Genomic DNA, 27,871 nt, shown 5'->3' on the forward strand with positions numbered 1-27,871 from the left:
TCTCCTCCCATAAATTTTGCGTCTGAAAGGGAAACTCCTACTAATACATATGCAATAAGGTCAGCAGCAAAAAAACTGCTTCCACATCTTTTCAGAACTAATTTTTCACTGCGAGTCTTTAGTAAAACACCAAAAGAGGGTTTGCGCTGGCGCAAGCTGTTAGTAAATCTGGCCCTAATTGTCCACATAAACTTGTTTTATAATCAATTTCCAACATCTTTTATTCAAAGATGTCCACCTTAAATCAAATTAATAAACAGCTGCACAGACATATGTGATATACACCTTCACTGTCCACAAAAATATTCAAAGGCCTTTTTGATTCACTGAAATTAGGAGATTACAGTAAATAAAACAATTAAATTATAATTACAATTTAAATGATTAAATTGTAGAATTCCAGATGTTTGAATTTTAGCTTATTTTAATGCTTTTTATATCTTATTTTAAAACATTTTAAGTCATATTGAGGCCTTTGAAAACTGCTCAGGAAATTAAAGAGACCATATTCTATATTTTTTAATGTATTTTGCCCATGAAGGTCACTTATAATATTAATTCACGAGTTCACATACATAAAATCAGATGTAGTATTTTAAGCGTATTTGGCGTGCTGTCCGGGAGAGGGCTCCGAGCTCGGAATTTGGCCCGAACCCAGAGTACTCCTCCCTTTTGACTGGGATAGAAAACCAGCCAAGAGTGAGGTGATGGGGAGGTGGAGGGATGCTGTGAAACTGTCATGGGACAGAGGTGAGGGAAGGCTATATTTATACCGGCTTCCTCTTGTGCTGATTGGTTGATTACCTGAACGTGCTCCTCCCGAACTTTGTTTCATAAAACTTCATTTATACATCCAATAATAATGTTAGTCAAGGATTCTTGTACCAAAAAGTCGTAATTTAGTTCTTCATGACAAGTTTCTCTTAGAATTTATATATGTAAATGAGCTGTGATATGATTGGCTTATATATACAGTAGGTGGTTTACTGTGTTATTCATCAGGATGGGCCTCTAAATTGATTGAATGACCTCTTGAATCTTGATGAGTGAATGTGTGTGTGTCTTTAGGGAGAACTTGGTGCTGCTGGACCCAGAGGTGAAGACGGGCCTGAGGGACCCAAAGGAAGATCTGGTTTGCCTGGAGATCCTGGACCACTCGGGCCGTTAGGAGAGAAGGTGAGTGTGAAACTAACAGTATTTTAAGGTACTGTACGCTCCTGATGCAAAGCCTGTTCCAGTAGCTATATGTTATAAGATACTTTCTTTTGGCCAGATTCTATGGCAGTTCAAACTGTTCAAAAGTTTGGGGTCTAACTGTTTACTCTTTGAATATATTTTAAAATGTACTTTTTGAGTGAAATGACTTGTCTTAAAGGGACTTTACTACACTGTATAGTATGTATGCAGTTAGCTTAGCAACATGCTAACGTCAAACTCCATTGAAATGAATTGTGAGTCAAGTCTTCTGTGCACTTTGCATGAGGAGAGCGTTCTAAACCAGTCTCAAATCAGAGGTTCTCAGTTAGGATGATGCCTATGTAGACAGAAAGGCAACATGACGTTTTGTAACAGAGAGAACATTCGCTCTGTCAATAAACTGAGGGCTTTATTCATCTTAATTCTGGAGTGACAGAAGCAAAGCAAAGTTGACTTTGTTGTTGCACATTTTTCAATAAAAACAGCTTTCATTCTTCATTCTGGGAAAGGCTAACAAGATTAGAGCACTAGCAAAACAGAATCAACAGGAGTATAAAACATTATATATAGTAGCATTTGAATATGCAAATGATTCAATATCGTTCAACACTTTGTCAGTGTTTTGTCACGACTGATTAGTTATGTTTCTTCTGTGTACTCTGGTTTTAGGGTAAGCTTGGTGTACCTGGGTTACCAGGCTATCCGGGAAGACAAGGCCCCAAGGTAAATATACCCGATCTGCCTGTGATTACCCAGCATCCACAGCATTCGTGTTCGAGTGTGTGCATGTATTGATATAAGGACAAGGTTGTGTGTGTGCGCATGCATTAGAGTGGGTTTGGAAGGCAGACATGTTTGAACTTCTTGATCAAAGCTAAGTGGATTTACCCATAATGCCATCTGGTGTCAGCTTTCCGTTTGACCGTGACCCAGCATGCACTGCTGCAACAGCACTTTTCTTCTCTTCTCCTCATTTTATCCCTCTCTCCCTCCTCGCTTTGATGGACCTGTGAATTAATCTCTCTCTCTCTCTCTCTCTCTCTCTCTCTCTCTCTCTCTCTCTCTCTCTCTCTCTCTCTCTCTCTCTCTCTCTCTCTCTCTCTCTCTCTCTCTCTCTCTCTCTCTCTCTCTCTCTCTCTCTCTCTCTCTCTCTCTCTCTCTCTCTCTCTCTCTCTGTCTCTCTCTAACTCTTTAGGGTTCTCAAGGATTCCAGGGATTCCAAGGAGCCAGTGGAGAGAAAGGCACAAGGGTGTGTTAAAAAGAAATCCATGTGGAGTTTTCCTCTCTTTTTATATCTCTCACACACCCTCTTTCTTTATCTTTATCCTTTTTTTTTTTTTTTAAGTGCAGAAAGATATACTCCCTTTGGTTTTCTATTGAGTTTATGAATTTTGAGAAAGAAATGCTTGATGATCATGTAACATAATGACATATATAATATATAATAATGATATAATACAATATAGAATACGTCAGATGTACTATAAGCCATAAATAAATGCAATTTGATGAATCCTGTGAAGTGAGCAAGAAAATCAACTCCTCTATTCCAATTAGACTTATTCTCTGTCATGTGATATCAAAATGCAATTCAGAAGTATGAAGGGTTATTAATCGTAACTAAAACTAAAACTATTAAAAACTATTAAAAATGGATAAACTTAAAGTAAAAGAAAATTAGAAATAATAAAATAAAATAATTAGTTTAATTTAAAGCACTAAAATTGCTAACTGAAATAAAAACAATAATCAACCAAAATAGTAATATTTATAGTATAAAATGACAAATGCACATTGAAAATTGAAAATTGACGTGAAAACTTAAAATATAAAAATTAAAAGTTAATTCAAAATATTAGTTAAAAATATAATGCTAAACAAGTTTACACAACATTGTTATACCAAACCTGTAAGATGCCCATAATGATATATTAGGCAGAATATATTATGCACAATGAAAGTGGTTGCATTCTGTGAAACTCAAAAAAAGACAACAACACCATAAAAGTATATAATAAAAGTGGTGATTTCGACTTGTGCACTATATATCAGAAGTGAAATGCAGGTGTTAGTCTCAGTGTATAGAAGCTATCAGGTCTCTGAGCTGTAGTGTGTATCAGAGCCCTTATGGCCAAGAAAAGCTGGGAAATGCCCTGAGTAAACTCACAGCTCTCCGCACGGATGCTTTATTGGCTGTATATCATCACTTTAAGCTGAGAGCAGCATCCGGCTGCCATTAGAAAGACAATGCAGTCTCCCATAAACACATTATAATCCAAAAACATCTCATTTTCTCAAACCATTAAACACATGTACGCACGCACACATGCACACACACACACACACACTGGATTCATTTGTTGATGCAAAACTTTCTTTATTCTGCCTAACTCTGCATTAATTATTCATGAGATGGATGGTGCTAATATAATGTACAGATAATTAAATAATCACAATGTGTTCTACTAGGCTGAAGGAAATATTGCTTGTGGTTTTGTTGAAATACCGCAAATAACGGCTATCCTTTTTACAGTATGCCTGAAGTGAATCGTGAGAATTTAACAGCTTGTATGTATTTAGTTACCTCTACTTCTCCTAAATTATAATAATAAATAATGTTATTATTAAAACAAAAATAATATTGAATTAATAATTATTCACATATATTAATAATTATTCTTAATTTATTTATTTATTTTTTATTTATTTTACTAGAATGTATTAATTATAGCATAATATCTCATGCAAATTTAAAAAATATAATTATTTACACAATGCAGTTTAATTATTTTGTTATTGTTAATTTAAAGATACTTATTTATTTATTTTACTAGAATGTATTAATCATTACATTAATATCCTTTAACAATAAAGAATATTAAATTAACATTTATTCCCATAATTCACAGTTTAATTCTGTATTATTGTTAATTCAAAAATATTTATATATGTATTTTACTCTAATGTAATAATTATAACAAATCTTTTAATACTTTTACTACTACTAATAATAATAATAATAGGGAACTGACACAAAATATTTTATGTTTTGAATTTTTGCTTTAAATTCACGTGTTATTCTCTGTCACACATAGGGGACACTAGGGAAGCCGGGCCCCAGAGGACAGAGAGGACCCACGGTAAGGCAACAAAGTTAGGACAAAACAAATGATACGTACTCTTTTGATGACTAGTTTAGGACTGATTTCTCACACTGCTTTCTCATATTTGCACACTTCTTGTGATTCTCTCTGTAGGGACCCCGTGGTGAAAGAGGGCCAAGGGGACCAACAGGGAAAGCAGGACCAAAGGTGAGGCTGTCCTTTCCCCCCACTAATTTGCATTTGTAATATTATACAATGTAACGTTAATAAATAAATACTATAAAACACAAATAAAAACATATCATACATGCATTCACGCATACATAAAACAATTGTTTGGCACATACAAATTCAGTTAGGAAAAGCACACCACACCCTGATTGAAAACATTTCTGGCTTCAGGATATTTTAAACCTCTCTCATCATTTGTGGAGCCATGAAAGCTTAAAGCAGACACACTGACAGGAGCTAATGGAGCTTCTAATACATTTTAAAACGCAATGTTTGTCTCATCTGCTCAGCTGGAGCAAATTAAAATGCAACAGGAATTTTACCGATCTACAAATCCTCCATCAGTCAAACAAATCTTTAATGGCACTCATTACTTCGGGCAATAAGCATAGATTTTACTTTATAAATAATTGATCACATTTGCATGGTCATTTTATACTGCATTTACAAACTGAAATATTAAAACTGTTCTGTTATATTTCCCTCCGTCTCCGTCCTTTACTCATTTGCTTCTCCACCCGCCTCCACAGGGCAATTCAGGAAGCGATGGCCCCCCAGGACCACCCGGTGAACGGGTACGGTATTAATAACAATTGAATCCTTCCAAAGTATTGATTATTGGATATTGCTTCGGAAAGAGATTTACCTTCCGTTTCTGTGCTGTTTTACAGGGTTTACTGGGACCACAGGGACCTGCTGGATTCCCCGGCCCTAAGGGTCCACCTGTATGTGAAGTTAACACTATAGATATAACTATCGAAATACCTCTTTCCAATCATTTGTCCTGATTCCTTCTCTCTTTCTTGTTTTCAGGGACCTCCCGGAAAGGACGGACTGCCCGGACACCCTGGCCAGAGAGGAGAGACTGTGAGTGGCGTCTGAAATTACCACAAACACTTTCGCTCACACACTTATAGAAATAAACTCACTTATGTTTTCTTCTCACAGGGTTTCCAAGGTAAAACCGGACCTCCCGGACCCCCAGGTGTAGTCGGACCTCAGGTAAGAGGAACACAGAATGCTGATGTCATTATTGTGACAAGTTTGAATTTTCTGAATGATTCTAGAAATCCAGAATAGCGCCACTAATAAGATTCCATTTAAACGGGTTAGTAAAACGAATGTAAAAACTGAGGGTGAAAAAAATAAAAATAAAATTGTATAAGGAAAATTAAGCCTGTTTTTTACCATTGTGGCATTATTTGTATTTTCTAAAATACTAAAAACATATATTTCTATCGACACCAGATTATTTTAGTTACTGTATTAGAATTGAGAATAATGACAGTAGGCTGGGGGGAAAAGGAGTCCAATTGTCATGAAAATAATATAGCAATGCAAAAGAATTGTTCAAAAGTCAAATTTTATTTATGCAAATTAATATTTTTTATTTTTTATTTTGATGTTGGGGTGAAATATGACAATAAAAGTGTTAATATTGCTTACTAAATCTAAAACTGTCAAAAATCTTTATCAGTAATTAAAATAAAGCTTGAAATGCAATCTGAAAGTATTAAAATAAAATCCCATTTAAATGATCAATACATACTATAATAGTATATAAATAACACTTCATTCATCCAGAACCACAATCTTTTGAAGCAAACACCTATCAACAAAACAGATCTCCCTAGCAACCACAGAGCAATACTCTGGTACGAGGCAGAGCCCCTCAGGAAATGTAAAATCTGCTTTCCAGGGCTATGCTAATTTTAGCTGTTTTTAAGCATATTTAAGATGCTTCTACACTCTATTGTATCTTTAATGCTCTGGAGGCATCAGACGCACTAGACTCTGGGGCTGCGTCTACGATCCACAGAAGAATAAAACATTATAAAGCATTTGGCTTAGAAAACAGCACACTCCACACATCCATCTGTTTTCCCTGCATCAGTACCATAGGCTGAGGCCAAAGACATGCGATACATATTCATGAGGCTGTCACCATCACTCGGTCATTAGATTATCTTAAAGGTGTCCTAAGTTTGTCACTGGGGAATCATAATGGCTCCATTAGGCTACATATGGGCCTTTGTTGGCCTGTCTGTGCTTTGTCACCTGACATGCTGTTGTTGATGCAGTTAGATGTTGGCGCTGGCTGGGTAATGAATTATTCATAAGCAATCATGATATTCTACTTTTTATGCAAATGTTGAGGTGGGCACAGGTTTAAACTGGGCCACACACACATATAGATATACAAGTGCACATGCTCTGCCATGCAAATTGAAGCATATAATCTGATTTTCTTTCATTCTTCATGTTGCATAATTTGCATATCCACTTATCTTTTAGAAACACCTGTAGCATCTTTATTATGTTTTCCAGACTTTTTGATTGCTTTCCTGGATTATATAGTGAAACACTTTTTGAAATATGAAATAACTAATACAACAGATCATTGTTTTCTCAAAGCATTGATAAAAAAATGTATCGTATGGCTTTTGAAATAATGAATCGTGCTTTGTTGTGGTAAATTAAATCATTCTGAATCTTCAAATTGCTTTTGAATAGAATCGATTCATTTACGAATCATCATTTGAATTGATTCCAAGATTCATCTACCCCAATACCTTACCCATAATACATCTCTCTTTTTGCTCAGGGACCAACAGGCGAGACAGGACCAATGGGAGAGCGAGGTCACCCTGGACCCCCAGGACCACCCGGTGAACAGGGTCTACCTGGATCTGCGGGGAAAGAGGGAGCGAAGGTGCAACAAATTTACACTTCAGCATTTACGAACAAAACAATTACAAATGCACAGGAATACACCACCGTATCTATTGGTTAGAAGTGGTTTACAACATCATATCTGGTTCTTTGTGTTCACAGGGAGATCCAGGTCCAGCAGGGCCAACCGGTAAAGACGGACCTCCAGGACTCAGAGGGTTCCCAGGCGAGAGAGGTTTACCAGGCCCTGTGGTGAGTATCAAGAACAATCCCATAACCCTAAGTGTTAAAGGTAGGGTAGGCAATTTTCAGAGCGGCTAGCAATAGCAAGCTAGCTTTGAAAGCATAAGATCCCACCCTTCCTTTAGAGCATCTCTAAAGCGACGTCTCCTTCAAAACACATAAATGCGTACAGCAGAGATTGCAAAGCGTCACAAGAGACGGCGTTAAACTACCTCATGTCTCAAAGCACATAACATTACAATAATAATGAACATAAACAACCCAAAGAGCCCTGACCTGTACCACCTGACTGCTGCAGATTCATTTCGCCACTGATAGTGTTGCCATTGAAACGCATACATTTGAGTCACAAACCTCTCAGAGTATGAAGTCACGGGTTTCCATCTCTTCCAAATGACAGTAGTTATGGCCTGAACGCAGCATAAGCTGGTTGTTTTGGTTCAGGAGGCGTCTGCTGTTTCGGTTGCGCTGCTCGGTGACTGACGTCTGTCTAACTCTGCATAGCATGAAACGCGTTAGTGACGCGTGATGTCTGCGCGAGACATACGCTGACTGACAGGTAGGACATCGTATCGAATGCAATGATTGGGTGAACATTTTATGGTCGTACGCCTTCCACAGACGATTATACAAAAACATTTAGACCATAACTTAGTGATTGCTATCAGGATGTGAAGAGACTTGTGAACCAGCATAACAAAAGATGTTTCTAGAACAAATCAGCTACCCTGCCTTTAAACTTTGTGTTACTCGCCCTTAAGTTTTGCACAGGCAAGTATCTCTCTTTTCATGTTTTGTTTTTAACTCTGAGCTTTTTAGTTTGTTGTTCAGTATAAATAGAACATCCCCTGTGTCTCTAACCTTCAAACATGTCGTGCAGGAGCGCATGGATGTGTTTGTGTACGTTCAGCAGTTTATGTGTCTGTTTGCAGGGATCAGCTGGCTTGAAAGGAAGTGAAGGACCTCCAGGGCCACCTGGACCTGCTGTAAGTAGACATTGTCTGTCTTTTTGTCTGTCTTTTCTCCAAACGCTTTGTTGTTTGCTTGTTTACCTTGTTTTGTCTTTCTCTTTTATCCTTTTGCTCCACAAACTGGCTTTTCAGTGAGTATAGTGATTCAGAGAATATGATATTGATTTATATCTACAGTACCAGTCAAGCAATTGGACTCAATTTCTGAATCAGTTTATTTATATATAAATTAGTTTTGTATACTATTTATTTCATGTTTTAGAGTGGAAAGTGTAGAAAAAGCATCAACAAGGGTCCAACATACACTACCATTCAAAAGTCCGGGATCATTTACGATTCTCTTAAAATATATATATATATTTTTTTTCTACATTTCTACTGTTTTTAATGTATTCAGCTTTGGTGAACATAAGAGGCTTGTTTCAAAAACATTAAAATATCTTACAGGCCCCAAACTTTGAAAGAAGAAGCTCAAGTATTTATATAAAATTTTATATTTAATTTCATGTTTATTATATATTTATTATTATTATTAACTATTAAAATAAAATGTGGAAAATAGTATAAATAAAGAAAAAAAGTCAAATAAGAAGTTGTGTCCAAATGTTTGACTAGTGTATATTTATAAATCATAGATGATTATGGATTATCAAAAGGTTTGCTATTCACCTCTTCTCTTTTCATGCAGTCTTGACTCCAGCATTTTTTAATACTCAGATTTTACAGTTATCTTATATAATACTGCATAGACAAGTTATATAATCAATAACTTGCAAATGCAGTGCTTATTTCTGCATTAAAAATCATAGCTTGTTTTTTTTATATGTGCAATGCCGGCTGTCTACGCCTCCATATGAATTTCTCCACGAACAAATGCATAATTAATCAAACATCATACTAGCTAATGGTAGTCGCTGCATGTACATTGGTTATGAAATGTCATATTGACATTCATAGGGTTCTCCTGGTGAACGTGGTCCTGCTGGCCCAGCTGGTCCTACCGGCCTCCCGGGCCGACCTGGACCTCAAGGACCCCCGGGCCCCGCTGGAGAGAAAGGTGGACCTGTGAGTACACGTTTGATCTTCATTTATGATCCCATTGCACTGTCATATGGTTACAATATTCACTATATCCTCTCTCTCTCTCTCGCTCATATTAGGGTGAGAAAGGACCTCAAGGCCCAGCTGGTAGAGATGGTATTCAGGGACCTGTGGGGCTTCCAGGCCCGGCTGGACCCATCGGACCCCCGGGAGAGGATGGTGATAAGGTACCGAAGAAAGTGAAGTGTTAGAAAGTTACGGAAGGAAGTTTGAGAAGAGAAATGAATTAAAGATAGAGAGACATGGGCATGTAATTGATGATCATGGTTGAATCTGGTGGGTTTGCTAGATGATTAGATCAGGATGAGGAGAAGTGAAGGTCACATCACACACACACACACACACACACACACACACACACACACACACACACACACACACACACACACACACACACACACACACACACACACACACACACACACACACACACACACACTTACAGATCAAACTACTCAGCTGTCAGATCAATATTTTCTTTTAATGAATGGATGGACGGTTAGGGAAGAAAATTTGCGGTTAGCCTTATTGTAAATTATCTGATTTAGCACTTAGGTGAATGTGTAAAGGAAATGACATCACCATGACACGCTCACACACACCTACACACACAGATTTGGGGTTTGTGTAGGTGTGTGTGACACCAACATGTGTTAGCATTGGCAGTTTTAAGGTGTGAGCAATATATTTGAAGGATGTGTGTGTCAGCTCTGCCATGTGTGACAGGTGCAAAGCCTCCTGGGAAATATAGTCAGGGATAAAGTTAGTTTCCTAAAGTCTTCACAAACAAAAATGGACGGTATATGTTTTTTGGCATGTACCATGTAAATCTTTTTTTTCTACATATACAATGATAGTATCATTGCATTATTTGATTATCCTTGGATTGCCATGAATGCTTTGCTGTTTAAAAGTTGTACGATATTTGTTTTGAAAGATATTAATACTTTTATTTGGCATGAATTCACTAAATTGATTAAATGTGACATCAAAGACATTTATAATGTTGCAAAAGATTTTTATTTCAAAAAGATGCTGCTCTTTTAAACTTTCTATTCATCAAAATGTATTTAAACATGTATCACTGTTTCCACAAAAATATTAAGCACAGCAGCATTTCTTGTTGCAATAATTAGAACTGTTTCTTGAGCAGCAAATCAGCACATTAGAATGATTTCTGAAGGATCATGTGACACTGAAGACTGGAGGAATGATGCTGAAAATTCAGCTGTACATCGTGAATATGATGATCATAAAATACCATGGTATCACCATCTGATACCATTATTGCACTATCGTCCACAATATAATATGTTAGACAGACATCTCCAAGAACAACAGATATTGTATTTGTATCATGTGACCAATTTGCAGATATTTGCATATGTAAATGCTGCTTTATTGTGACAGGGCGAGATCGGAGAACCAGGACAGAAGGGAGGCAAAGGTGACAAGGGCGAACAGGTGAGTCACTCCGAATTCACTGTTTACATTTACATTACAATTCAGACTGAACAAATCATTTATTCAACGATTCCCTGTTTGGACTCGTCTGTTTGTTTGTGTCGTTCTCCAATGACGACCATTCGTTCTGTTATTACCACTGTGCAGTGATGAGTATAGATGTTATGGAAATCAATTAGCTTGCTTATTTCTGTCTTTCTTCTCATTTCTTTTTTTCCCCTTTCTCTCGCTCTTTCTTCCGTTCTTCAGGGTCCTCCAGGGCCTACCGGTCCCCAAGGTCCTAGTGGTCAGCCAGGTCCTTCTGTAAGTACTCTGAAATATCCATGTCTCATACTGTATGTTGTATGTCTTGCTGCTGTATAAGCAGTGTTAGTGATGTCACTTCCTCCCTGCAGGGTGCTGATGGAGAGCAAGGTCCCAGAGGTCAGCAGGGTCTATTTGGACAGAAGGGAGATGAGGGCTCACGAGGCTTCCCAGGACCACCCGGACCTGTCGGCCTTCAGGTTAGATGGCTGAGTTTGTTTTCTGCTTGTTTAAAGTCAACATGAAATAAACATATTTTTCTAATACACTTTATGGGTCGTATAGCGCACAATTAACAGCGGTAACTCTAAGTACGTCAAATAAAATGAAGGACTCTGATGAAGATGTAACCACATCGAAACGTTAGTCATTTATTGTTATGCACCTTAAATAAATATTTTAATCAGTAGACATCTGTGCTGCACCGGCGATTCCTTTTGTTTGAATTGTTTTGTCCTGCCCTGGTTGCACCGGATTGTTTGTGGATTACAGAAGCGCAGAGAACTCTCTTTTCAATACGTCAAATAAAATGTTGGCGCGATTCGGTTCGCTCAATGATGTACCTGGTCATTTTGGAAGAAATTATTTTAAATGCAGTTCATTGTAGTATATCATCACGTTAAAATCAGAAAGCACACGCTTTTTTGGTCGTTATGTGATGAGACAATAGATGAAATACAAATGATAAGAAATCAGTCATGTCATAAAAATTGGCATTACAAGACTGGAGAAATGTGTAACAGAGGCAAACGGTTAACGATTTGTTTTTTGTGTGTTTTTCTTAAAATAAAGTTTAGCATGCTGATGTTTTTCAAACCGAATAATCCACGCATAAGATGCTAAGTCAAAAGATGCACAAGTATTTGTATTTAGTATACAGATGTTCATTCTAACAGTAGATATAAATTTATGGAGGAAATAAACCAAATATCCTGCTCAGTTGTGAAGCACACTGCCATATAAAACTCCATGTAATTGCTTAAATTGCATCTAGTGTTGATGAAAACTGCTCAAACAAGCAAGCTTTATTCGGAAAGTTTTTTCATGTAATGGAAAAAGAAATCACAGTTTAAAATGAACGATGGTCAACGTCATAAAGAACGACAACTCTGATCCAATGCTTGGATTTTTCGCAATTACTGGCTGATTGTGGGAACATAACGAACAAAACTCTAATAGCCCCCCTGGATCCGAATTACATGTGCCATAACAACACCTTTTGGAAAAAAGGAAGGTTTGCGAATGGATTGCCTGGTTGTAACTGGTTTGTGATTGTGTGCAGGGCTTGCCTGGACCCCATGGTGAGAAAGGAGAGACTGGTGATGTCGGTCAAATGGTACAATTCCACATCTATAAAATCATCTTGATGAAATGTAAATTTAATTTAATAGAAACAGAGTTTTCTCATTGTATTTTCTTGACTTTTCTCTCAGGGTCCACCCGGTCCACCGGGCCCCAGAGGCCCCTCCGGACCCCCAGGAGCTGACGGACCACAGGGACCTCCGGGAGGTATCGGAAACCCAGGATCAGTGGGAGAGAAGGTGAAGAAGCATCATGCTCAAAACACTCTTTAATTAGATTTTAATTAGAAACTGACGGCCTTAATGATCTGAGGGATGTGTCAGACTCAGTAATGATCCCACTGTGTGTGTGTGTGTGTGTGTGTGTGTTATAAAGTTGCTGTCATGCTCTGTCAGTTCAGGATTTGCAGGTCTCTCTGGAGAAGGTGACTGAAGTGTTTCCTGTGGATGTGTTTGCTTGTGTGTCTGTGAGGTTCAGATTGATTCTGTGTAGTTTAATGTGTAAAATTAACTATAAGTAAGCCATTCATAGGTTGATATCCCCAAAAACGGTAACCCTACATTTCTGAGACACGGGTCGTTTGAGCAGCATGACCAGCAACACTAGCTGAACCGTTATCTGTCATACAGTTTAGTTTGTATGCAATGATGATACCCTGTATAGATGTACAGTATGTATAGACTGATGTACAGACAGCTTTGTTTGTTCTAATCAAAGTTATTTATTAGTAATAATAATAATAATAATATATAATTTTTCAAAGAGTATCATTTAATTTTACTTGTTAAGCAATGGCTATAAACCATGTTGATTTATCAGCAGATTTGTTCATTCTAATTAGAGTGATTTAATAATAATAATAATAATAATAATAATAATAATAATAATAATAATAATAACAAATATGTTTATCTAGTATATAACAATAATATAATTTAAAGTGTAATTTGGGACTATACAACAAGGAAATGTATTGATAGATTTGTTTATTCTAATTAGAGTGATTTATTAATAATAATAATAAATCTGTGTGTCTAGTATATAATAATTAAAGTACATTTAATTTGTAAGCAGTGGTTAAACAAGAAGTTGTTAATTCAATTTAATTTAATTTAAATTGTAAGCAAACACTACACAGTAGAACATGTAGATGTATTGATAGCTTTGTTAATTCTATAATAGTAATTATTATTATTACTGAAAATACATTACTGAAATTCACAATTATGGTGTTTTTGTGACAGCAGATAAGTAATTCAATTGTCATTAAAATGAGACATTTTTAACAAAGTAATGCAAAATAATGTAAAACAATATTCATGGCCGGTGAAGTTTCTCAATTTAGTCGCCATTTTTAGTGGCAAAAACCAAATTTTGAGCCCTGTCATGTGTGACGAGAGAAAGGAAGAGATTGTTTTCTTCATTAAATAATTAAACATGCTTTACTTACCTGGAAAAAGTACGATATTATGGCATAAATTCAATAAGTACACTGTAAAAAGTGATCAGTTGACTCAACTTAAAAAAAAGTGAGGAAACCCGTTGCCTTAAAATTATTAAGTAAATAAACTTCATGCGTAATTGAAAAAATTAAGTTACGTGGAATTGTCAAGTTCACATAACTTAATTTTTTCAATTATGCATGGTTTATGTAATACTTTTAAGGCAACGGGTTTCCTCACTTTTTTTTAAGTTTTTACTTTACAAAAGAGCATTCTGATTATGCCATGTACTATTTTTCTGGAGTTCAGGCTGTGTTTGCGCAGTGAGAGTGTTTGTGTGTTTATTGAGTGTGACCGTGAGAGCTGAGTGTTGTATCTTTCTGAGCGAACAGACTCGCATGACTGCGCTCGATCACCTCAGCACCTTCCACTGCCAATATTGTTTAATATGGCACTTCAGCACTATGGTTCTGCCGCAGAACCAAGGACCCATTTCAGTTCTGCTTAGAGAGGAGTTTTGCCCAGAGAAATGACCCAGAAAAACACAGCTGAAGGGAGGACTCAAAGAAAACAGATAAAGATGATAGAATGAGGGCTGGAGACAAGGCTGTTTGGTGTTAGTCTGGGAAGATTTACCTCGGCACTTCACTCTGACAGACCTCTTATCCCACTACAGAGAGAGAGAGAGAGATACCACAATCTGACACACACACACACACACACACACATGAATGATGCAGTTCAGCAGTCTGAGAGACTCTTAATCCTGTGGCAGACACACACACACACACACACACACACACACACCGGTTAAACATGTAGTTCTTTCATAGCAGCATTTGAAGGGAAGGTTGGATGTTTTTTTAATGTTTAATGTCACAATTTGACTGTTTTGATACAGAGTTTATTAGTGTTTTGCTAACAAGCATCACTATTATTGCTCTTTGAATTGTTTGGTATCAGTCGATTGGATATTTAATTGTGCATGCTCATTTCCCTTATAGTGCACCTTTAGTATTACCTTTATAGTACATTTGCCATTATCTAATGCCCACTTAAAGGTAATCTTTAAAAGCCCATATCATTTATTAACACTGGTAAATGTAACCTTCCTTTAACAAATCTCAAAGTTAATATTTCATACTGTACAGTTACACTATAATGTTGCGATCCGTAATATTCACTTGTAGCATTATAACAATAGTATAGAATTTTACATTTGTTTGTTTTATTCATTTATTTTTATTTAGACAGTATCGAATTTTAATTTCAGTTTATTTATTTAGACAAAATAGTATAGAATTTTAATTTGATCCATTTAGTTATTTATTTTCAGTTATTTATTTATTTAGACATAATAGTGTAGATTTTTTTTAGACAAAATAATATAAAAAATTTATATCAGCCATTTATTTATTTATTTTCAGTTATTTATTTTATTTAAACATAATAGTGTAGAATTTTCATTTTGGTCATTTCTATTTATTTTTTATTTATTTATACAGGTTGTCAGTCATACCATAAAAATAATTATCAGCTTATCGATATCAAGCAAAATTAAACAATGAAATAAAATAGTTTAAATATCACATAGATTTACATTGAAGGAGGGACCAGGGTCATATATGGACACCAGAATATTACATAAACTTGTGATTAGGCTCTTTTGACTTAAGGTCCTTGCACACTGAGGCGGAAATTTTCGCATGCGTTTTTCCATATTCGTGATTCGGTGGCCTTGAAATGTCAAAACACGTGAGGTCGTTTTTTTTTTTTTTTACGTGCGAACATTTCGGATGCGAATTTCAGACAGCGTGCAAGGGCCTTTAGTCAAGTAAGGAACTACCTAGCAACCTAAAAAACACTCATAACACCTTAGCAACCACCCACAACACCTTAGCATCATGGCAGTTAGTTTTGCACCTGCATCAACACTCATCTCTTCAGAAAATGTGCAAGTCTTGTTATCAACACTCAGAGTGTCATCGCTTCATTCAAAACTGTCTGGATATATTATGATTTTCATTCTCATCTGATAGCTGATGGAAGTGGTCATCGTCAAGGTCATTCGTTTGTCTTAATATTGATGTTGCACATATTTTCATGCTAGAATATGCCGTTCTGAGGAGGAAAGCAGATTTGCTGACGAGACAGTGAATAATGATGCTGACGTGCTCTTCTGTCCAGTGGAGAAAATCTCTGTAGTGTTTGGGAGAAAAATAGTGTGGGATACCATGTTTTACTAACATCTCTCTCTTTTTCTGTAGGGAGACTCTGGTGAAGCAGGAGAACCAGGCCCACAGGGAGACGTCGGCCCTCCAGTACGGCAAAAAACACTTACAAACAAACTCACATATGCAAAACTCTAAAACATCACTGCTGAAAGTCTCTGAATAACACGCGCATATTTCATACCTTGTGTGTGTTTTAGGGTCCAAGAGGAGAGCGAGGAGAAAAGGGAGAGTCCGGACCCGCTGGTTCTGCTGGTCCCCCCGGACCAAAAGGACCACCAGGAGATGATGGTCCTAAAGGAAGTCCTGTAAGTTCCCACCGTGCTCACATCTGATGCTTAATTTTGTGTCTGAAACATACACTCTTTAAAAAATTATTTTGTGCAATTGAAAGGGTCCTTGGATGTTAAAGGTTCTTCATGGAACCATTGATGCCTTTATTTTTAAGAGTGCATTATAGGTTCTGCTTGCTGATTGGTCAATAAGCATGGCTTATTGTGCCTTACTGTTAAGCAAAACACACTTATAAGACCATGCAATTACCACATTTTTGATCAAATATAAAACTATTAAAATGTTTTGGTTTGATTTCCAGGGTCCAAGTGGTTTCCCCGGTGATCCCGGTCCTCCTGGAGAGCCAGGTCCATCTGTAAGTACTATTAATGTTTGAATGTAGTTGTTACAAAGACATTTTCAGGTTGTTTCCAGGAAGTGACCACTTTTTCTTCCTCCTACAGGGTTTGGATGGTGCTCCAGGTGATAAGGGTGACGATGGAGAGTCTGGTCAGCCAGTGAGTATGCTTTAAGCACAAAAATGTGTCATCTCTGGTGTCGACTGCATGCATATGTGTGTTTTATAATGATTGCTGCTTTTATGATGCTGTTTATTTGTTTATAACAGGGATCCCCTGGACCTACTGGTGAAACTGGCCCTACTGGCCCTCCAGGAAAGAGAGTGAGTAATGCTTTAGACATCATTTAAATGCATTGAACGTGAGTGCAAAATTCACTTTTTATCACACCTGGAGCCAAAAATATCTCTGACTACCCACATATATTAATATTACTATTAATATTAATATAGTTTTCAATAATATATGGATATATGGATTTTTCTTTAGGGACCTCATGGACCTGCTGGACCTGAAGGAAGACAGGGAGAGAAGGGTGCCAAGGTAACATGCACACACTTGCATGCACTTCTATTACAGTCAGTCTCAAAAACCGTACTGCATTGGTTTCAATGGTTTTGTGTCTCTGAATCAGGGTGAATCTGGTCTGGAGGGTCCAGCTGGTAAGACGGGTCCAGTTGGCCCTCAGGGAAGCCCAGGAAAACCTGGTCCTGAGGGTCTGAGAGGTGTGCCTGGACCAGTGGTGAGTGATAATGGACCAGCCATACACAGCTCATGTCAGATTTCATGTTAAAAGTAGCCTATTTGGTGAATCACACCTGTTAATGACATACCCGGGTTAATATTTCACTACAAAATCAAAACAAATATATATTGTGCACAAAGAAACGGGAGCCAATGATTTAAGATTTTTCTTTTAACATTATAAAAGATTTAAGATTTAAAAAAAATAACTTGCGTATTTCTATAATGCAACAAAAATGACTTAATAATAAATTAAACATCAATTAAGTTTTATTTTAAAGATCAATGAAGCTCTTTCTCCTCAATTTTCTCATTAAATGTATACATTTTCCAATTTATTATGTATTATTTAATATTTGTAGTATTAATGGATGAAACCTATTTTTAAGACCATCAGTTAAGCATTTTATCCGTCATTTTCCTCATTACCGTAACATGAAATTTATATTAATGCTCCAAAATATCATTGAACAACTGAAACTTTTGTTTTCATCATATATATATATATATATATATATATATATATATATATATATATATATATATATATATATATATATATATAATACATGCTAGTATTTTAATTTATGCTATATTTTTTTCTCTTTCGATTTTCTGTTGAAATAATACTGACAATTTGAGTAAGAATCATCCTTTCAGCTTCTAATATATAACACCATACCTCATATTCAGTTCTGTCTATGGCAGTGATTCTGATTTGGTGTTAATAAATTGATCTGCTTGGTTCTGATGTAGGGAGAACAAGGACTGCCTGGTGCTCCTGGACCTGATGGACCCCCTGGACCGATGGTACCAACATGTTATTCGTCTGGGAATGAGTTCATTACAGTCCAAATGACAATCCACAGTACTCACTCTCTTCTCTTTCTCTCGCTCTCAGGGTCCTCCTGGCCTGCCTGGACTGAAGGGAGATACTGGTATTAAAGGTGAAAAGGTGAGAGAAGCAAATTCATCTTTGACACTCCTAATTTACTGGACTTTCATGCTATCTAGGTAGGTAGCTGACTAGACAGCTTTCTGGAACAAAGCTGTAGTAATGACTTTATATGTCATTTGAACTCTAGCTGGCGTAATTGATTATGAATATGTTCATTACAGCTGAGTTTAGAAATTCATTTGGGTTGTTTCAGGGTCATCCTGGTCTCATTGGACTTATTGGACCTCCAGGAGAACAGGGAGAGAAGGGAGACAGAGGGCTGCCGGGTCCACAGGGAACTTCAGGACTTAAAGGAGACAATGTATGGAAAACGTTTACACACATACAGCAATAAAAACTAATATAACCTTTCTGTATTTTCGTAAGGCAGTCTTTAAAATCTGTGTATTTTTCTACAGGGTATTGCAGGTCCCTCTGGACCTATTGGACCCATTGGACCCCCTGGTCACCCGGTAACATTTCTTTGAAAACTTTTATGATGTACACTAAAGGAAATAATAAAGGTTCTTAGGTTCAGCATAGAACTTTTGTCTTATCAAGAACCATTTTTGCCTTTTGAGTTAAATATGGTTTTTAGGAGATTGAAAATGTTTATTAAATTATTGTTTGGAGACTGTAGAATAAAATCATTTTAAACGGTTCTCCTGTGGCATCATCTAAAAAACCATTTTGGTTAGATGTTATTATTTCATATATAAAATTGAATAAATTCTTCATTGTGATTTATATTTGTATTTCACTTCTGTTCAGGGTCCTCCTGGTCCTAAAGGTGCTAAAGGATCATCTGTAAGTTATTCGTGTTCTTATTTAAATATTCCTGTTAATTTAATTTGTATTTTAATTAGAATATTCATTTATCATCTTTAATTAGCTCTGATTTGTTTAGCATCCCTTTGGCTAAACCTATTTCTGGTTCTGTCTCTATAGGGTCAGACTGGCCCGAAGGGTGAAACTGGAGTCCCGGGACCTCCTGGAGCTCCTGTACGTAACTAGGTTCAACACAAAATTGAACTATAAAACAAGGCAAACTAAACACATAAACAGGTTATTCCACTGTGAGATAACGGGATAATTTAACAGATGATTTTGCAGTAGATGTTACATAAGTATAATTGAGGTCTATTACGTTGTGTAAACCGAATCTGTTAATATTCCTCTGAGAGATTCTGTGGTTATTGCTTCCTTGAGAAAACCTGATATTACATATCTAGAAATTGTATTGGTTTCTGTTTCCACACACTGAGTACAACAGCTTCAGGTCACAGAGAGAAATGCAAGTGTTCAGTTAATGTCAGTGTAAAGTTCTAATTTTTAGATGTACTGTATTATCATATATATTTTTTTTTTTTTTAAAGGTTTATTACTGTAGTTTTTATTACTGGGCTTTTTGCCACATTTATTTGTAGAGTCAGAAATAAGGAAACAGGAAACAATTAGAAGAGTGAAGAATGTGATGCCCTGGCAACCAACTTGCAAACTTTCCAGAAAAGCCATAGAAAACACCCCAAACCCTAGTTACTGCCTAGTGATGGCTTCTCAAACACCCTGAACACCTTAGAAAGCACAAAGTCACATCCTACCAACCACTAAAACATTTGCACGGTCAAGCACTACTCATGTTTTCCAACAAATGAAGTAACGGCCTGGCAGCCACTTAGAACATCCTAGAAGCTATTCAGAACACCTTAGCAAACTGCCTAACAACACCCTAGTAACCACCCAAATGTTGTGAATTTTGCACAAGCAAGCAACACTCATATTTTCCAACAATTTAGTAGCGGCCTAGCAACCACATTGCAAAAAAAAAAAAAAACCACTAGCGACCACCCAGAAGTTCTTAGCAGTCACTCAGAACACCTTAGCAACTGCTTAACAACACCCTAGTAACCACCCAAACATTGTCGTAACAAATTTTACACAACCAAGCAAATCCCTGGGAACCATCCAAAATATCCTAGCAATACCCTAGCAACAAATTAGAACGCTCTAGCTGCCACCCAGAAAACCCTAGCAACTACTTATAACACCTTAGCAAATGCCTAACAACACCCTAGTAACCACCCAAACATTGAGATGGTGAATTTTATATGGGTAAGCACCACCACATTTTCCAAAAATTTAGTAGAAGCCTAAAAACCACTTAGCAAAACCCTAGCAACTATCTGAAATGTCCCATAAACATCCTAGTAACCACCCAACACACTGGAAACCACCCAGAAGATCCTATCTGTCACTCAGAACACCTTAGCAACCAACCAAACATTGTGAATTTTAAACCTATACTCTTAATATTTTCCTAATGCTTTAAGGCATGACGTGATTATTAACGGTTGTCTTCTCATCTAGGGTCCACCTGGTGATGTCATCCACCCTCTGCCCATCCAGTCCAGCCCGAAACGGGCAAAGAGGAACATTGATGCCAGCCAGATGATGGACGACGCTGCAGATGCCAACTACAAAGACTATGAGGACGGCATGGAGGAGATATTCGGCTCTCTGAACTCTCTCAAACTGGAGATTGAACAGATGAAACATCCGCTGGGCACACAGAGTAACCCCGCCCGCACCTGCAAAGACCTACAGCTGTGCCACCCGGATTTCCCAGATGGTATTTCTCTCTCTCTCTTTCTCTCTCTCTCAAACACACACACACACATACAAAAATCTAGCAGTATAGATATGGTAACAAAGTTAAAGTTTACATTTTTCTATTTAATTACAATTATCTTCATCAGCTACGCAACTACCACTTTGATGCTGAAATTTTCAATATTCCAAATTTTCTGAAGAGACTTGATTGCTTTATATGATTAATCTAATATTTTACTCACATTTACTAAACATTGATCAGTGACCATAAACTGAAGGTCAACCGAACCTGCTTGACTCACGAGAAAAAACCTCATTGCAGAAGCTCAAACGTGCAGCGTAACACGAGAATGAACCTCATTGGTTCTCACCTGTCAAGTCAAGCGAACCTGCTTGAGCTACCATTTACCACAACTGATGTGTGAGTTGATGAATTTTTATATGTGAATAAAAGCCCAAATTCAGTCTGTTCATCATATGTTCGATCGAGTCTCTTCAGAAAATTTGGACTAAACCGCTCAATTCATATGGATTAGTTTTACGATCTCTTTATGAACTTTTCAAACATAATGCATTTAGCTTATGATGGATCGGCCTTCTTCCTCTCTTTTCAGGCGAATACTGGATTGATCCAAACCAGGGCTGCTCCAGAGACTCTTTCAAAGTGTACTGTAACTTCACAGCGGGTGGCGAGAGTTGCATCTTCCCCGAGAAAAAGAGTGAAGGGGTAAGAAATGTTCTCCTGACAGCCACAAAACGAAACACTTTTGGACGACTTCCCAACAGTCCAGATCTAGGGTAGAACAGTTTTGATGTCAGAATCACAATGCACAACAACACTTTTAAAAGTATCACATATCAAAATTAAGATGAACACTAAATTCAACTCACATTTCAAGTATAGTCCATGGATTCCTGAAAAACCTCTTGAGAGAAATTGTTCAGCTTAGCATGCTGAGAGGAATAGACGTACAGTCTGTTCAATATGTCACACTGGCTTAAGGTCACATCTGATTTTCACCGGATTTGCTGTTTTTTTGTCCACTGAAAATCTATGGGAAGATGTACCCGTCACATCATAATGACAGATTGAACGGCCTGTACTTTCTTTCACAGACTGTATTTTCTGTTCACATCAAACTGAATAAGGTCTGCACGAGCAACTCAACTGAAGATTTATTCTGTATTAGATTCTGCACAGAAGTGTGATGAGTTACTTGCCTTAATGAGTCTGTGAATCAGAGTCACTGATGGAGAATCACTCAGTGGGGTGTGAAGGTGACTCTCACAAACAAACAACAGAACTAACTTCAGTGCTTCACTCCAGCAGATGCAGCCAACAACAGACAATAACCTCCTCAGGCCTTTTCTCCCTGAGCACAAATATTTGCCTTGGCAAGCTATTCATTCAAACCAACCTTTGTATTTTGATGGACCTCTTCACACTAGATGCATCATCTTTTGGGGCCAAGTTTTAGGTTATTTTTTGTTCACTTAACAAAAGAGCAAGTGTAATTTGCCTCATATAAATGGTTGTGAATGACCCCCATTACAATCGATATGAAAATTCATCCTGAAAGAATTTTTTTTAAAAAATAACTATTTTATTAGGTTTTTACTCAAATTGTTTTTTGTTCAGCAAAATATTTTATATAATTAAGTTAATTTATTAGAATTATTTCATAAAATTCAAATTATATTGTTATTATTGTACATGAATGTTATGACCCCCTTAACACTGGATGTGAAAATGTATCTTGAAAAAAATTATTTAGGTTTATATATATTTAGCTTTTTAGCAAAAATATTTTACACAATTAAATTAAATTATTAAACATTTTAAACAATTTGTTAGGTTTTTAAATTTTCCGAGGCATTTTTGTTTACTGTGTACATAATGTTCATAAAAACAAAATTATATTATTATTTTTAAAACATATTTTGTAGGTTTTTAAGACATTTTTACTCCACAAGATAAATTCATAAATAATGTAAAATTACATTATTATTATATAATTTTTTTAAACATGTATTTAGGTTTTTAACTCACTTTAGTTTTCTCAGCAATTTTTTTTATATTATATTAAAATTATATTAAGTTTTTTAAAGATTTTTGTGTCACTTTTTTTGTTTGCTCAGCAAACGATATGTATGATTATATATTAGATTAGATTATAGTTGTGTATAGAATTATTTGCATTGTATTAGTTGTATGGCTGTTGGAATAATGTGTTAATTTACAACACAATGGCCAGAGACATTCCTCTACATCGGCATGATAGTTACAACATTGTGCAAACTGGATGAGAGAACATGTGAAAGCTCCTGCCTCGGACAGATTGACAACTACACTGAAAAACAGATTCCCATTGGCTCTCTTCTACTCTCTTATTCTCTTCAGTATTGACTCCAGCTAACTCTCTCTTTCTCTCAGGCCAGACTCACCTCTTGGGTGAAGGAGAATCCAGGGTCGTGGTTCAGTGAATTCAAACGTGGTAAACTGGTAAGAGTGACTCCTCTTTTTTTGTCCTCCTGAAACAGTCTCCTATTTTACAGAGCAAAATGGCTCGCTGGCCCAAAGACAGTCCAGGCACATGGTATAGTCGCTACAAGAGAGGGTCAATGGTAAGTAGGAATGCATGAGAGAAGGGGCCCGGTGCCGAGGGTCCAGGGATCCTGGGCGATCGGTCTTTTGAAGGCCCGTGCTTCTGCATGCTTCTCGGGTCTCTTCATGGACGAGCATGGTCATCATCAGAACAGAAGCAAAAAGTCTTTGCACAGACTTATGGGTAATCTGAGGGCTGTAGGCGGAGACATCAGTCAGTCTGTTGACCCAAAAAAAATGTTAAACCCAAGCTAACCTTAGATTTACAGATTTGTATGTGAAAGGTCTGACTGGTGGAATCCATCCTGTCTTCTGTTCCTGTAAGTTTGAGAAAATCACCTTGAAGTGACTGAGTCAGTTAACATGATCATAGATCTGCTTCAAACGCTAGTAAGATACTCACCTTCACGACGATAACAAAGGTTGTGTCAAATATCTTCCATACAAGATACCTTGTTATAGAACTTCACGCACCTTTTGTGGAGAAGATGATCACTGAAAGCATTTAGATGAGCTCAGTCGAAAGCAGCAAATAGATACGAGGGAAATGTTGACTATAAATATAATTTAGGATTCGTGAATGGCAGTGAAGAGGCGTAACCTACACTGGTAGGTCACATGATAATGACAACATGGCGAATGTAGTACGTCCAGATTACATTCATACTATACACATTCATAGAACATACTTTTTTAGCGGTTGTAAAGTAATTACTTAAAAATAAAAACCCACTCAAGAGAGTATGCCATTTCGGAAGCAGCTCTTGTGTTATGCTTCATGTGATTATTTTGATTATATTTTATGTGCTGCCGAGGAAGAGCATTTCAAATCCGTCACTATGAGGATCTATTTCATATAAGCTGCTGCCTTAGAAGGTAGATACTAGATAGTAAGCTGTTCACTGGCGTTTGGAACAGATCCTTTGTGTCTGTGGTGGATCTCAGTCACTTCACTGAGCTTCTGGGTTCAGTCTCAGTTGACATGCAGCTGTGATCATGAGGTAATGTGGTCATGGGCAGGTGTTCTTGGTGGGTTGCATGCATGCATGGAAGGTCAATGCATATGAGTGTGTGAGCGGAGTTCCTAATCGTAAGTATATCATGTGTGTGTGTGTGCATGGAGCATGCGCTCGCTCTCTCAGTCAGACATGTGTGTGTGTTTGTGGATCAGAGGAGATGGAGTTTTCTTCTAAACATGGGTTGGTATATTCAAGAATGAAAACAAAACATTTGCATATTTTCCGTAATGCAAATGTTGCATCACACCACAAGGGGAGAATTTGCATATAAACCAGAACAACTCATTTGAATATATTAGTGATATTTTTCACTGGAGTCTGTAACAAAATGAGTTTAAAATCCATGTTTGAATGTGTAAATGAATTTCGGTGTTTAATACATGCAGAGCATATCTGTACTGGGAAAAGAGTTTTGTGCTCTTACCTGACTGAGGATCAAAGTTAAAAGTTTTAACCACAGATAAACGTGTATATGAGGCAGTTATTTAGCGAGGATGCATTCAATTGATAAAAAGTGACAAATAAATGTTGTTCTTTTGAACTTTGTTCATCAAAGTATCCTGAAAAAAGTCAGTTTCTACAAAAACATGAAGCAGCACAACTCTTTGTTGTGAAATGTTTGTTGAGCAGCAAACCAGCATATTAGAATGATTTCTGAAGGATCATGTGACACTGAAGACTGGAGGAATGATGCTGAAAATTCAGCTTTGATCACAGGAATAAATTACATTTTAACATATATTTAAATATAATTTTTTGTAAAGTTGTAATAATATTTAAAAAATAATACTGTTTTTACTGTATTTTTGATCAAATAAATGCACTCTTGATGACCCCAAACTTTTGAATGGTAGAGTATACATAAATACATAATGGTTATAGATAAGCATTTATTGAAAAGGAAAGCTTGACAATAATTTCACAAATTCTTTTTATCTTGTTTTTCAGTAAAAGTATTTACAAAATATTTTAAACAAGATAAATTTACTTGAAGCAAAACTGTAATATAGAGATCAAAAATATTTTTTTTTTAGAGAATATATCTTACCTTTTTTTTTTTTTTTTTCTTAATCTGAAATATTCCTTAAACAAGAAGTTTGTTTCTTTTTTTAGCCATTGTAGACTTTTATACCCAAATCTTAAACAGTAGTCCGCAGTGTTGGGGGTAAAGCATTAGAAGTAATGGAAGTTACATAATCAGATTACTTTTTCTCAAGTAACTAGTAAAGTAATGCATTACTTTTAAACCTACAACAAAATATCTGAGTTGTTGTAAGTTACTTTGTTTTCCCATGTAATGACTGACACCTCCTGTCGTCATGTTGAGCGAAATCGTGAATAAGGCGTTGTGTGCGCTGTGTAAACATGATGGGTATTGTATTTCTAGACTAAATGTGAACATGACTTATTCATTTCACTTCTGGTGTGAAAAGGCCTTTACATTTGCCAAAAATATAACTTTTTGTTAATAAAAAAACAAAAACGTAACTAAAAAAAAGTAACTGAAAAGTAATGTAACTCATTACTTTCCATAAAAAGTTACTAAGTAACTCAATTAGTTACTTTTTCAGAGAGTAACTCAATATTGTAACACATTACTTTTAAAAGTAACAGTCCCCAACACAAGTAGTCAGTGACCATAAAGTACCATTGGACCGGAGGGGTGTGATGTGTAGTTTTCAGCAGATCCTCTAGGGGGCGTTGGTCCAGCCGTTATCTAGAACGCATTGTTGTCTGTTTCTCTGTGCAGCTCTCGTACGTGGATGCGGAGGGCAATCCGATCGGAGTGGTGCAGATGACATTCCTGCGTTTACTCAGCGCCACGGCTCGACAGAACCTGACCTACAACTGTTACCAGTCAGTGGCTTGGCACGACCAGGATTTGGACAATTACGATAAAGCCATCCGATTCCTGGGCTCCAACGATGAGGAAATGTCTTACGATAACAACCCGTACATCAGAGCCGCCGTCGACGGCTGCGCGGTAAGAACCAGGAATACGTTGTTTTTTTTTTTGCAAGTTTGAAGTCTCTCATAACTTAAGCGATGTTCGTAATGCTCCATTTCTTTCCTCCCGCAGTTGAAAAAGGGCTATGAAAAGACTATTCTTGAGATCAACACACCAAAAGTGGAGCAGGTACCGTTTGTTGACATTATGTTTAACGATTTCGGCGGAGCAACGCAGAAGTTCGGCTTTGAGGTCGGACCGGCCTGCTTCATCGGCTAAGACTGCTCAGCGAGCACACGCGAACAAAACATATTCATTTTCTCCGAAAAACAAAAACAAAACACAAGAAAGAAATAGGATGACTTATTTGTAAAGTTTTGTGTTTCCAAACAAACCCAACAGATACCAAAGTAAGGATAAAAGAAATTTGAAGAAAGAATGGATGTCTAAACAATGGGTTCTTATAACAGAGCAACCTTTTTAACCTCAGTGTACCCTCTGCATCACATGCAAGTTTTGAAACTGGATGAGGTCATTGCTCATGTCTCTCCCAGCCCCGCCCACTTTACGCTCGTCTGACTCTTTGCCCCTCCCACAGGCTGTATAGACAGATTAGATCCATCTTTTTTATTTCCCGCTTGCTCATGGACCCGTAGCGCTGCGCACGTCCGGTTCGGCATTTTCATACGAGAAATCTTTTCAGTCGGTTTGTTTGCTTGGGTTTTATGTTGTTCCAATTTCACACTTCTAAGCTTTATGTTTTTTTGTGCATACTTGTCTTCCATTCCCTGGAATGGTAATTATATATATAAATATATATAAATATTTTTTTTTTCTATGTTTGTAAGTACTTTCTGTATATTTTTTTTCTGGTGAAGTGTTTGTTTTGGTTCTGGCTTCAAAACATGCATGTGAACCCATTGAGCGATAAGGACAGAGCTGCTGGTTATTGGATTTTTTTTTTTTTTTTTTTAAATCACAAACAAATAAATAACTGAACCCTCCCAAAACCAAAAAAGAGCCTGAGGAAATTTCCAGTGAACCTGAAGTAAAGAAATAAAGGAAATGATTAAAGTACGACAAAAAAGCAACAGCGACAAAATGTCTTATTGCA

General features: G+C 36.8%; 1 protein-coding gene across 2 annotated transcripts in view; it reads left to right on the forward strand.

The window, feature by feature from the left end:
- Positions 1–27,279, forward strand: part of col5a1 (procollagen, type V, alpha 1) — a 98,682-nt gene extending 71,403 nt beyond the window's left edge. The window contains exons 30-66 of one of the 2 annotated variants that reach the window (XM_079847936.1): positions 1,069–1,176; positions 1,867–1,920; positions 2,393–2,446; positions 4,293–4,337; positions 4,455–4,508; positions 5,063–5,107; positions 5,204–5,257; positions 5,346–5,399; positions 5,481–5,534; positions 7,138–7,245; positions 7,368–7,457; positions 8,381–8,434; positions 9,377–9,484; positions 9,580–9,687; positions 10,931–10,984; positions 11,234–11,287; positions 11,380–11,487; positions 12,570–12,623; positions 12,721–12,828; positions 16,299–16,352; positions 16,463–16,570; positions 16,858–16,911; positions 17,000–17,053; positions 17,164–17,217; positions 17,384–17,437; positions 17,529–17,636; positions 18,395–18,448; positions 18,540–18,593; positions 18,790–18,897; positions 18,995–19,048; positions 19,347–19,382; positions 19,524–19,577; positions 20,943–21,204; positions 21,800–21,912; positions 23,620–23,688; positions 26,560–26,793; positions 26,890–27,279. In XM_079847936.1, the coding sequence (XP_079704062.1) occupies positions 1,069–1,176; positions 1,867–1,920; positions 2,393–2,446; positions 4,293–4,337; positions 4,455–4,508; positions 5,063–5,107; positions 5,204–5,257; positions 5,346–5,399; positions 5,481–5,534; positions 7,138–7,245; positions 7,368–7,457; positions 8,381–8,434; positions 9,377–9,484; positions 9,580–9,687; positions 10,931–10,984; positions 11,234–11,287; positions 11,380–11,487; positions 12,570–12,623; positions 12,721–12,828; positions 16,299–16,352; positions 16,463–16,570; positions 16,858–16,911; positions 17,000–17,053; positions 17,164–17,217; positions 17,384–17,437; positions 17,529–17,636; positions 18,395–18,448; positions 18,540–18,593; positions 18,790–18,897; positions 18,995–19,048; positions 19,347–19,382; positions 19,524–19,577; positions 20,943–21,204; positions 21,800–21,912; positions 23,620–23,688; positions 26,560–26,793; positions 26,890–27,036 (3,039 nt within the window). In that variant the 3' untranslated portion in view covers positions 27,037–27,279. Of the gene's footprint in view, positions 1–1,068; positions 1,177–1,866; positions 1,921–2,392; positions 2,447–4,292; positions 4,338–4,454; positions 4,509–5,062; positions 5,108–5,203; positions 5,258–5,345; positions 5,400–5,480; positions 5,535–7,137; positions 7,246–7,367; positions 7,458–8,380; positions 8,435–9,376; positions 9,485–9,579; positions 9,688–10,930; positions 10,985–11,233; positions 11,288–11,379; positions 11,488–12,569; positions 12,624–12,720; positions 12,829–16,298; positions 16,353–16,462; positions 16,571–16,857; positions 16,912–16,999; positions 17,054–17,163; positions 17,218–17,383; positions 17,438–17,528; positions 17,637–18,394; positions 18,449–18,539; positions 18,594–18,789; positions 18,898–18,994; positions 19,049–19,346; positions 19,383–19,523; positions 19,578–20,942; positions 21,205–21,799; positions 21,913–23,619; positions 23,689–23,741; positions 23,811–26,559; positions 26,794–26,889 lie in introns of both variants that reach the window. The other variant, XM_079847937.1, reaches the window with a different exon arrangement.
- The last annotated feature ends 592 nt before the right edge of the window (positions 27,280–27,871 follow it).

The sequence above is a fragment of the Squalius cephalus genome (assembly GCF_949319135.1).
Source record: "Squalius cephalus genome assembly, chromosome: 17".
In the NCBI taxonomy this organism is placed as follows: Eukaryota; Metazoa; Chordata; class Actinopteri; order Cypriniformes; family Leuciscidae; genus Squalius; species Squalius cephalus.